General features: G+C 40.0%; 1 protein-coding gene across 1 annotated transcript in view; it reads left to right on the top strand.

Annotated features, from left to right (window-relative positions):
- The window catches only part of LOC142663077 (uncharacterized), a 68,340-nt gene that overhangs the window by 45,366 nt on the left and 9,204 nt on the right, over positions 1–13,770 (top strand). Inside the window, exons 15-20 of the mRNA XM_075841377.1 lie at positions 2,926–2,996; positions 3,098–3,197; positions 4,150–4,220; positions 4,342–4,441; positions 13,023–13,099; positions 13,313–13,427. Of these exons, the coding sequence (XP_075697492.1) occupies positions 2,926–2,996; positions 3,098–3,197; positions 4,150–4,220; positions 4,342–4,441; positions 13,023–13,099; positions 13,313–13,427 (534 nt within the window). The remainder of the gene's footprint in view (positions 1–2,925; positions 2,997–3,097; positions 3,198–4,149; positions 4,221–4,341; positions 4,442–13,022; positions 13,100–13,312; positions 13,428–13,770) is intronic.

Genomic DNA, 13,770 nt, shown 5'->3' with positions numbered 1-13,770 from the left:
CGGTCCGTGATATAGGGACCGCGTGTCGGCCACATTTCCCGGACTGAACAGAGTTCAGTGAGCCGGGCTCCTAGCATCGTAGTTATGTATGACGCTAGGTGTCCCTGCCTCCACGCGGGACTACTGTCCCGTACTGACAACATGTTTCAGTACGGGACAGTATTCCCGCGGAGAGGCAGGAACACCTAGCGTCATACATAACTACGATGCTAGGAGCCCGGCTCACTGAACTGTGTTCAGTCCGGGAAATGCAGCCGAAATGCGGTCCCTATATTACGGACTGAACACAGTCATGTGAATAAGGCCTTAAACAAATTATAGAAAATTTCATCACACCTCCTTCAATGTCATTTGGTCTTGTGCAGTTTGTCTGAACCTACATAGTTACATAGTCGATAAGGTTGATAAAAGACACAGGTCCATCAAGTCCAACCTATAATGCTCCCGTGTTAATCCAGAGGAAGGCAAAACCCCCGTGAGGTTTGTTCCAATTGCCTCATTAGGGGAAAATTCCTCCCTGACTTCAAATACGACAATCAGAATAAATCTCCGAATCAACTTCCCCTCTCCAAAATCTAGTGCTCGTAACCTGTAATATTATATTTTTCAAGAACGGCATCAAGGGCTGAGAGTTTCATAGTCTCACTGCTCTTACAGTAAAGAATCCGGTCTGTGATGGTGAAACCTTTATTCCTCTAGACGTAGAGGTCGCCCCCTTGTCCTTGTTTTAGGCCCAGGTGTAGAAAGATCATTAGAAAGATCTCAGTACTGTCCAGTTACATGTTTGGACATTATAATTAGATCGCCCCTAAGCCGTCTTTTTTCTAAACTGAATAGCCCCAAGTTTGATCACCTTTCTTGGTTCTGCAATCCACCCATTTCTTTAATTACCTTGGTCGCCCTTCTTTACACCCGTTCTAGTTCAGCCGTGTCCTTCTTATACACGGGTGCCCAAAATTGTACCCAATATTCCATGTGTGATCTGACTAGTGATTTGCACAAAGGCAAAACCATGTTCTTGTCATGAGCATCTCGGCCTCTTCTGATGCCTCCCGTGATATTATTTGCCTTGGCAGCGGTCACCGAGCTAGAACTGCCGGATACATTTATATGATGAGTTATTGATAACATGAATGTGTAAACGTCTTGCACGTACATGTCATCAGGGTAGACCACCTTGTCGGATTCAGGCTTCCTTGCCCCCTTGACTCGCTAGAAACAAGAAGAGACTTAGTGGAAAAACTCAATGAACCGGGGGAGTGGGCACGATCTCCCTTTCCTGATTTACCTATACAGCGGTTGCTCCATCCAGTTCGCCAATGATGAGGCCTTGACGGATGATTTTTTTTGTACCTGTCTCTGTTTGGGCAGCTGAAACTTCTTGGGTGGCTTTTGGGAGACCTTCCCGATAAGCCTTTTGTGGTGGGGCGGCTGCAATGTCAATGCTCCTCTTGCAATTTCGCTTCTTGAAATCCATGACGAGCCATGTTATCCCTTGATTAGCCAGCTCTTTTAGCTAAATTTAGATTTTTTTTTTCTAATTATGGAAAATTGAGGCTTTGTTTCATTGTCCCATTATGGACAAGCGACTTGAATCTTCAGTCACTGGGTGCATAACCGGATCGAAGACCTCTCTTTCCATATCCATCTGAAGGAAAGTCACAGACGAAAATCATCATACCCCTCAGGAACATCGGTTACATGGGATTCAGGATTGTGCTCACTTACGTAATGTGTGCATGAGGCCTGTATGTCCAATGAATCATGGCCATTAAAGTTGAAGGTGAGGATAAGGTGGGTCGTCAGCTGTGTAAGGCCTAGTTCACAGGCCTTACACAGAAACCGTGCCAAAAAAAAAGGTCTGAAATCGCCTCCCATTGATTTCAATTGGAGGCAGAGGCGTTTTTTTGCGAGGTCAGAGACGGAAACGCGGGAAGGAAGAGCATGTCACTTTTACTTCCCGCGAGCGTTTTCCGCTCACAGAAAGTAAAAGTGACATACTCTTTCTTCCCGCGTTCCAGAAGGAACTTTGAGGCAGATTTCTCTGCCTGCAAAAAACTCGGTGTGAACTAGACCTAAGGATAAGTTAAACGGTAACTACACTTTTTAAAACTTTTTGACATGTCAGAAGTTTTGATTGGTGGGGGTCCGAGCACTGAGACCCCTACCGATCACTAAAATGAAGCGGCAGAAGTGCTCGGGTGAGCGCTGTCCCGTGTCATTTCTGATCTGCTTTCCTTGGAAACCAGAGTGAGTGGTGTATGGACTCATAGACTCTCTATTGAGCCCTACACCGCTCCAAGGAAAGCCGATCAGAAACAAAGTGGCACAGCACTTACCCTTCATTTTAGCAATTTTGGGGGTCTCTGTGCTCGGACCCCTACTGATCAAAACTTCTGACATGTCACTATGACATGTCAAAACTTTTTTAACGTTTAGTTACCCATTGAGGCCCCATGAAGAAGACCCTGACCGTAATTATGGGCACGGATAGCCACAGACAGCTGTCCCATTATAAAGTATAGGAGCGCAGTCCATGAAATAAAATAATAGGACACGTCCTATTTTTTTCGGAAAGTTTCTACGGCACGAACATCTTCCCGTCTGTTGGCCATAGAAATGAATGGGTCCATAATTACGGTTGTGTGCATGGGGCCTAACACACTTTGATATTGGCCTGAAGCAATAATAACCATTACATACATGCGTGATCCTTTAAAGAAAATCAATATAATCTGGATCGTAGTCACGCGTGTTGATGATTGCCGATGATCAATATAACCTCATATTTACCTTCCGTCCACACAAAGGATCAGACCTGACATGAAGGATCCTATTTTTTTGTCGATTGTAATCCACACATCTTCCCGATGTTTTTTTTTTTTTTTTAATTCTACGTGTCACTAATGGGTGTATTTCCTACAGATGTGTCCAGCAAAAGGTGTCTTGGTTCCAGATATCCAGAGGAAAACCATCATATCCCACAGGAAAATCAGGTAGGATCTAGAATTCCATTCTATAATGTGTGAACTTGACGTATAGTCAACAAATTCTCCATTATTAAAGGGGGTCTGTGGATCTTTTGGGTATTTTTTAGGGTAAAAACATGACTGACGTTAAAGTCGAATGTGTAGCTGAGGACGAGATGAGTCGTGAGAAGTGTAAGGAGGAGATTACGCCTGTGAGCGTCACCCCAGGTGAGTAGTCATCATTACATATCCTACAACCATGTCCTGTCCCGAATACTCCATAAGAAGAATTCATATGAGCGGGATACTTTCCCCCCAGTGACCTCCGTTGTCCTGTGGACGGCTCTTCACCCCTTCCCGTCGTAAACAACTTTCACATTGAAATTTTTGTTTTTTCCTCCCCACGTTCCAAAAGCCATAACTTTTTCATTTTTCCATCGATTACGCGGTATGAGGGCTTATTCTTTGCGGGAAAAGCTATAGTTTTTAATGATATAATTTTGGGGTACATGCGACATTTTGATCACTTTTTTTATTCCATTTTTTGAGGGATATGAGGTGACCAAAAAATAGCAATTCTGGAGTTTACAATTTCTTTTTTTACGCCGTTCACCGTGCGGGTTAAATAATGATATATTGTAATAGTTCAGACTTTTACGGACGCGGCGATACCAATTATGTTTATTTATTTTTTACTATGCTCTAGGGGGGGGGGGGGGGAAATGGGGTTTTTAGAGCTTTTAATTTTAATTTTTTTTTACATTAAAAAAACACTTTACAAATAACCTTTTTTTATTAGTCCCACTAGGGGACTTCAACCAGCGATCGTTGGATCGCTTGTACTATATACTGCAACACTAATGTATTGCAGTATATCGTGATTCTGACAGGCCGGAGGCAAGGCTTAGTAGGAGCACAAAGATGGCGGACCTGGGGGCCTTTAATGGGTTAAACGAGCGGGATCGCGTTTGAGCTTAACCCCGCTCGTTACTCTGAAGTGTCAGCTGTAACGTACACCGGCATTGTATGGAGCGGGTTCACTCCGTGAGCCCGTTCCATACTTCCCCCTACCCGGCTATGATGGCTGGATGCGTCAAATGTCGGGAAGGGGGTTAAGATTTGTCATATATCATATCAACAACTTCCATGTATTCTCTCACTGGGCGTGTGTTTCCTTCAGATGTGCCCAGCAAAAGGTGTCTCGATTCTGAATATCCACAGAAAAACCATCATATCCCACAGGAACATCAGGTAGATGTAATTCAGAATCTGTAACCCAGTAATGAGTCCACCTTGTACCTTCAATAGACCTGCCAATATTAAAAAGAGGCCTATGGGGTGTTTTTTGTTGTGTTTTTTTGGTACTTTTTAGGACAGAAGCATGAACGTTGTTAAAGTCGAATGTGTAGATGAGCATGAGACGAGTCTTCTGCAGTGTAAGGCGGAGGTGACGCCTGTGGACATCATCCCCGGTAAGTAATAACCACTATATGTGCAGAACCACGTGATTCCTGAGAAGAATCACTATGGACTGGATCTTTGTCTCACTGTGTCCTCTGTTGTCCTGCACCTGTGGTCACCTGCTGTCCATAGAAAGGAGCAGACTCAGTCGAAGGATCCTGTTATTTGCCCTAATCCACATATCGTCTTGACAAATTTTATGTGCAGCGCTTTGCGAAAGTATTCAAGTGTTTTTCCTGTTTTGGTGCATTACAACCTGGAATTAAAATGGATTTTGAATGTGATTTTATGTAATGAACCTGACAAGATAGTCCAAATTGTTACAGTGGAATGAAAAAAACACAACACAAAAAATGAAAGAGTTGTAAGTGCATGTTGAATATGTAGTCACCCGCTTTGTAATGAAACACCGGGAAAAGTGTCACCTGATCTGTCACATGATATCAGAATAAATACACCAGTTCCGAATGGCTTCTTAGGCCCCATGCACACGACCGCAAAAATGCCGGTAATTACGGGCCCATAGACTTCTATTGGCCGCGAGTACCTTCCCGTTTTGCGTACGGGAAGGTGCTCGGGCCATTGAAAAGTATAGAACATGTCCTTTTTCAGGTCGTAATTACGGCACAGGGCGACCCATAGAAGTCTATGGGGCTCCCGTAATTACGGGTGGCTACGTGTGTGCACCCGTAATTACGGGAGCGTTGCTAGGTTACATCCGGGGATTCCAATGTATGAATAAAGAAAAGAAGAGAAAATGGCATCTGAGCGATCATGTGACCCATTTAAGGTGTTTGGACATGACGGTGACATCATTTCCAGACCCCTTTTTTTTTTTTTTACGGGTCCGTAAATACGGGTTAAAAACGTGTGACAAAGGACCCGTATTTAGGGTCAGTATTTACGGGAGGGAAAAAATACGGTCGTGTGCGTGGCCCCTTAGTCTACAACACCACTAAGCAACGTGAAGACCAAGGAGCTCTCCAAACAGGTGGCAAAGTACAGGGTTAGGTTATGAAAAATTCTCAAACTTCGAACGTCCCATGAAGCGACATTATAACAAAATGGAAAGAATTTGGCACAACTACAAACCAAACAAGAGAAGAACGCCCAAAAAAACTCCCAGACCGGGCAAGGAGGGCATTAATCAGAGATCCAACAAAGACACCAAGGATAACCATGAAGGAGCTCCGAACATCCACAGCAGAGACCCCCCCATCGGTCATTAGTTTTTATCGGTGGAAGACCGAACATTGCGGCACCCACCAATCGCTAGAATGAAGTGGCAGAAGCGCTCGGGTGATCGCTGAGCCACTTCGTCTCTGATCGGCTTTTTTCGGAAAGCCGATGTAGCGGTGGTGTGAGCTCATAGACTTCCTATTGAGTCCGTACACCGCTGCATCGGCTTTCCAAAAAAAGCTGATTAGAAACCAAGTGGCTCAGCGATCACCCGAGCGCTTCTCCTTCGTTCTAGTGATCAGTGGGGGTCTCAGTGCTTGGACCCCCACCGATCAAAACTTCTGACGTATCACTATGACACGTCAGAAGTAGGATTGTCACGATACCAGAATTTGGACTTCGATACCGATACTTCGTGTAGTATTGCCATACTCTATACAAAAACGATACTTTAGTAACCATAATAATAAAGTTCTTCCGTTTTCTGATGAGGCGCGAGGTGCGATGATGAATTGTGAGCCTCCACGTGCCGCACATTAATAGTAATTAACCCCATCATGTTCCTCATTCACAATTCATCACACCTCGTGCCTCACATTAATACGTGAAAGAAAGACGTTTTTATTTTATAACCACGTAAAGATCATGAATGACGCTATAAATGTGTTCCTACGTTCGCTACGATACCGAATATGAGAATATCTTATGTATCGGGACTTATTTTAATGTGTGTGTGTGTGTGCGTTTAACTTTAATGTACAGGTATATATTTATATACTGATAGTACATAGGCGTACATCTATATACTGATAGTACACAGGCATATATCTATATACTGATAGTACACTGGCCTATATCTATATACTGATAGTACACTGACATATATCTATTTACTGATAGTACACAGGCATATATCTATATACTGATAGTACACAGGCATATATCTATATACTGATAGTACACAGGCATATATCTATATACTGATAGTACACAGGCATATATCTATATACTGACAGTACACAGGCATATATCTATATACTGATAGTACACAGGCGTATATCTATACACTGATAGCACACAGGCGTATATCTATATACTGATAGCACACAGGCATACATCTATATACTGATAGTACACAGGCATATATCTATATACTGATAGTACACAGGCATATATCTATATACTGATAGTACACTGGCCTATATCTATATACTGATAGTACACTGACATATATCTATTTACTGATAGTACACAGGCATATATCTATATACTGATAGTACACAGGCATATATCTATATACTGATAGTACACAGGCATATATCTATATACTGATAGTACACAGGCATATATCTATATACTGATAGTACACTGGCCTATATCTATATACTGATAGTACACTGACATATATCTATTTACTGATAGTACACAGGCATATATCTATATACTGATAGTACACAGGCATATATCTATATACTGATAGTACACAGGCATATATCTATATACTGATAGTACACAGGCATATATCTATATACTGACAGTACACAGGCATATATCTATATACTGATAGTACACAGGCGTATATCTATACACTGATAGCACACAGGCGTATATCTATATACTGATAGCACACAGGCATACATCTATATACTGATAGTACACAGGCATATATCTATATACTGATAGTACACAGGCATATATCTATATACTGATAGTACACTGGCCTATATCTATATACTGATAGTACACTGACATATATCTATTTACTGATAGTACACAGGCATATATCTATATACTGATAGTACACAGGCATATATCTATATACTGATAGTACACAGGCATATATCTATATACTGATAGTACACAGGCATATATCTATATACTGATAGTACACAGGCATATATCTATATACTGATAGTACACAGGCATATATCTATTTACTGATAGCACACAGGCATATATCTATATACTGATAGTACACAGGCATATATCTATATACTGATAGCACACAGGCATATATCTATACACTGATAGTACACAGGCATATATGTATATACTGATAGTACACAGGCATATATCTATATACTGATAGTACAGAGGCATATATCTATATACTGATAGCACACAGGCATATATCTATATACTGATAGTACACAGGCATATATCTATACACTGATAGCACACAGGCATATATCTATATACTGATAGTACACAGGCATATATCTATATACTGATAGCACACAGGCATATATCTATACACTGATAGTACACAGGCATATATGTATATACTGATAGTACACAGGCATATATCTATATACTGATAGTACACAGGCATATATCTATATACTGATAGTACACAGGCATATATCTATATACTGATAGTACACAGGCATACATCTATATACTGATAGTACACAGGCATATATCTATATACTGATAGTACACAGGCATATATCTATATACTGATAGTACAGAGGCATATATCTATATACTGATAGTACACAGGCATATATCTATTTACTGATAGCACACAGGCATATATCTATATACTGATAGTACACAGGCATATATCTATATACTGATAGTACACAGGCATACATCTATATACTGATAGTACACAGGCATATATCTATATACTGATAGTACACAGGCATATATCTATATACTGATAGTACAGAGGCATATATCTATATACTGATAGTACACAGGCATATATCTATATACTGATAGTACACAGGCATATATCTATATACTGATAGTACACAGGCATATATCTATATACTGATAGTACAGAGGCATATATCTATATACTGATAGTACACAGGCATATATCTATATACTGATAGTACACAGGCGTATATCTATACACTGATAGCACACAGGCATATATCTATATACTGATAGTACACAGGCATATATCTATATACTGATAGTACACAGGCATATATCTATATACTGATAGTACACAGGCGTATATCTATACACTGATAGCACACAGGCGTATATCTATATACTGATAGTACACAGGCATATATCTATATACTGATAGTACACAGGCATATATCTATATACTGATAGTACACAGGCGTATATCTATACACTGATAGCACACAGGCATATATCTATATACTGATAGTACACAGGCATATATCTATATACTGATAGTACACAGGCATATATCTATATACTGATAGTACACAGGCATATATCTATATACTGATAGTACACAGGCGTATATCTATATACTGATAGCACACAGGCATATATCTATATACTGATAGCACACAGGCATATATCTATATACTGATAGTACACAGGCATATATCTATATACTGATAGTACACAGGCATATATCTATATACTGATAGTACACAGGCATATATCTATATACTGACAGTACACAGGCATATATCTATATACTGATAGTACACAGGCATATATCTATATACTGATAGCACACAGGCATATATCTATATACTGATAGCACACAGGCATATATCTATTTACTGATAGTACACAGGCATATATCTATATACTGATAGTACACAGGCATATATCTATATACTGATAGTACACAGGCATATATCTATACACTGATAGTACACAGGCATATATCTATATACTGATAGCACACAGGCATATATCTATATACTGATAGCACACAGGCATATATCTATATACTGATAGCACACAGGCATATATCTATACACTGATAGTACACAGGCATATATGTATATACTGATAGTACACAGGCATATATCTATATACTGATAGTACACAGGCATATATCTATATACTGATAGTACACAGGCATATATCTATATACTGATAGTACACAGGCATACATCTATATACTGATAGTACACAGGCATATATCTATATACTGATAGTACACAGGCATATATCTATATACTGATAGTACAGAGGCATATATCTATATACTGATAGTACACAGGCATATATCTATTTACTGATAGCACACAGGCATATATCTATATACTGATAGTACACAGGCATATATCTATATACTGATAGTACACAGGCATACATCTATATACTGATAGTACACAGGCATATATCTATATACTGATAGTACACAGGCATATATCTATATACTGATAGTACAGAGGCATATATCTATATACTGATAGTACACAGGCATATATCTATATACTGATAGTACACAGGCATATATCTATATACTGATAGTACACAGGCATATATCTATATACTGATAGTACAGAGGCATATATCTATATACTGATAGTACACAGGCATATATCTATATACTGATAGTACACAGGCGTATATCTATACACTGATAGCACACAGGCATATATCTATATACTGATAGTACAGAGGCATATATCTATATACTGATAGTACACAGGCATATATCTATATACTGATAGTACACAGGCATATATCTATATACTGATAGTACACAGGCATATATCTATATACTGATAGTACAGAGGCATATATCTATATACTGATAGTACACAGGCATATATCTATATACTGATAGTACACAGGCGTATATCTATACACTGATAGCACACAGGCATATATCTATATACTGATAGTACACAGGCATATATCTATATACTGATAGTACACAGGCATATATCTATATACTGATAGTACACAGGCGTATATCTATACACTGATAGCACACAGGCATATATCTATATACTGATAGTACACAGGCATATATCTATATACTGATAGTACACAGGCATATATCTATATACTGATAGTACACAGGCGTATATCTATACACTGATAGCACACAGGCATATATCTATATACTGATAGTACACAGGCATATATCTATATACTGATAGTACACAGGCATATATCTATATACTGATAGTACACAGGCATATATCTATATACTGATAGTACACAGGCGTATATCTATATACTGATAGCACACAGGCGTATATCTATATACTGATAGCACACAGGCGTATATCTATATACTGATAGCACACAGGCGTATATCTATATACTGATAGTACACAGGCATATATCTATATACTGATAGTACACAGGCATATATCTATATACTGATAGTACACAGGCATATATCTATATACTGACAGTACACAGGCATATATCTATATACTGATAGTACACAGGCATATATCTATATACTGATAGTACACAGGCATATATCTATATACTGATAGTACACAGGCATATATCTATATACTGATAGTACACAGGCATATATCTATATACTGACAGCACACAGGCGTATATCTATACACTGATAGCACACAGGCGTATATCTGTATACTGATAGTACACGGGTGTACATCTGTATACTGATAGCACACGGGCGTACATCTGTATACTGATAGCACACGGGCGTACATCTGTATACTGATAGCACACGGGCGTACATCTGTATACTGATAGCACACGGGCGTACATCTGTATACTGATAGCACACGGGCGTACATCTGTATACTGATAGCACACGGGCGTACATCTGTATACTGATAGCACACGGGCGTACATCTGTATACTGATAGCACACGGGCATACATCTGTATACTGATAGTACACAGGCATATATCTATATACTGATAGTACACAGGCATATATCTATATACTGATAGTACACAGGCATATATCTATATACTGATAGTACACAGGCGTATATCTATATACTGATAGCACACAGGCATATATCTATATACTGATAGCACACAGGCATATATCTATATACTGATAGTACACAGGCATATATCTATATACTGATAGTACACAGGCATATATCTATATACTGATAGTACACAGGCATATATCTATATACTGACAGTACACAGGCATATATCTATATACTGATAGTACACAGGCATATATCTATATACTGATAGTACACAGGCATATATCTATATACTGATAGTACACAGGCATATATCTATATACTGATAGTACACAGGCATATATCTATATACTGATAGTACACAGGCATATATCTATATACTGATAGTACACAGGCATATATCTATATACTGATAGTACACAGGCATATATCTATATACTGACAGTACACAGGCATATATCTATATACTGATAGTACACAGGCATATATCTATATACTGATAGTACACAGGCATATATCTATATACTGATAGTACACAGGCATATATCTATATACTGATAGTACACAGGCATATATCTATATACTGACAGCACACAGGCGTATATCTATACACTGATAGCACACAGGCGTATATCTGTATACTGATAGTACACGGGTGTACATCTGTATACTGATAGCACACGGGCGTACATCTGTATACTGATAGCACACGGGCGTACATCTGTATACTGATAGCACACGGGCGTACATCTGTATACTGATAGCACACGGGCGTACATCTGTATACTGATAGCACACGGGCGTACATCTGTATACTGATAGCACACGGGCGTACATCTGTATACTGATAGCACACGGGCGTACATCTGTATACTGATAGCACACGGGCATACATCTGTATACTGATAGCACACGGGCATACATCTGTATACTGATAGCACACGGGCATACATCTGTATACTGATAGCACACGGGCATACATCTGTATACTGATAGCACACGGGCATACATCTGTATACTGATAGCACACGGGCATACATCTATATACTGATCGTGCACAGGCAGTTGTTACCCCAGTATTCCCTAACAGGAAATATGGTCAGACAGCCCTGGGGTTCTTCAATGGACCCTGGGCTGTCTGCCCATATATGGTATGTCCCTCAATCGCGTCAAAGGGATTCCCCCTTCTCATTTTCCCCTGAATGCTGCAGTCAGCTTTGATCGCGGCATTCAAGGGAATAGCGTAGCAGATGAGAGGTTTCTCTGATCTCTGCCGTTTAGAGCAAGACTGTGGCTGAGTACTACAGCCATTGCCACGCTCCTGACAACAAGTGCGCATGCGGTCAGCATGTGGTGATGTGGCCGGCGCTGCACTAATGTTCGGTGCCGCCGGCACTGAAGACCGAACATGGGGGGTGTTTTGTAGTGCGCTCACCATGTTCTCTTTCTTCAGTGCCGCCGCTCATTAGTGCAGCGCCGGCCACATCACATCATGCTGACCACGCGCGCACTTGTCAGGACTTCGGTGCGGGCAATGACTGTATTATGGAAATACAGGAAATAACGGTATCGAAACCGTATCGAAGTTTTGATGCATCGCGCAACTCCAGTCAGAAGTTTGTTGAAGGTTTAGTTATCATTTAAAGTTCTTTGAGTGGTAGACATGTTGTGTACATCAAATGTACAAACCCCCCCCCCAAAAAAAATTCATTTTAATTCCAGGCAGGAAAAACACCAAAGGGGTGAATACTTTCGCAACCCACTGTATTTAGCCAATAAATGTGTATGTTCTTCAGATGCCTCCAGCACGATCCAATCACAAGAGAGACCTCCCTGTCCGAAAAAGACGCAAAGGATGAGAAAACCGATCAAGGTAAATTTTTACTTTTATTTATTCACAAAAAAAATACAGATCTTAACCCTTTCCTGCCGCAGCCATTTTTTTGGATTTTCATCTCCGTGTTTTCCCTTCCTACTTTTATTTTTTGTTAAGTTAATATAATTTTTATGGATGTACTTTCTAAACTTCTTTTATCTGCTGAAGTTCTGAACTCTGTGAACCATTTTTTTGTTGTAAAATTTTTAGTCTGAAATTCTGAGGTTTGGGAAAGTGGAGAGGAGATTGGAAGTCACTGAGGACGAATGTTGTGCAGGTGATGAACTTCACAAGAATGAGAAGGCGTTATCGTCTATGAGCACGGGTGAGTCGCATTTTGGGAAATTTATCAACCTTTCTAAGCCGTAGAAAAGTCAAAATTTGGGTCGAAAATCGCAGATTTTGGCCTTTTTACGCCACCCTCGCCTCTTTTGTGAAAAAGGGGTCTGGTTTCCTAAAAGGGCCCAAAAAATTTATTATTTATGCCACAGGATAGGTGATGAATATATGATCGTGGGAATCCGAGCGCCGGGACCCCCACCAATCACGAGAACGGGCTTACCTTGGCGTTCCTGAGAGCCCCATAGGAATGGAGCGGTACTGCGCATTCTCGGTCACCTATGCATTCAGTTATATGGGGCTGCTGAACATAGTGCTCTGCAGCCCCA

Source organism: Rhinoderma darwinii, chromosome 11 (genome assembly GCF_050947455.1).
Source record: "Rhinoderma darwinii isolate aRhiDar2 chromosome 11, aRhiDar2.hap1, whole genome shotgun sequence".
NCBI lineage: Eukaryota > Metazoa > Chordata > Amphibia > Anura > Rhinodermatidae > Rhinoderma > Rhinoderma darwinii.
The sequence above is the reverse complement of the archived record's forward strand: the minus strand, read 5'-3'. Positions and strand labels throughout refer to the sequence as shown.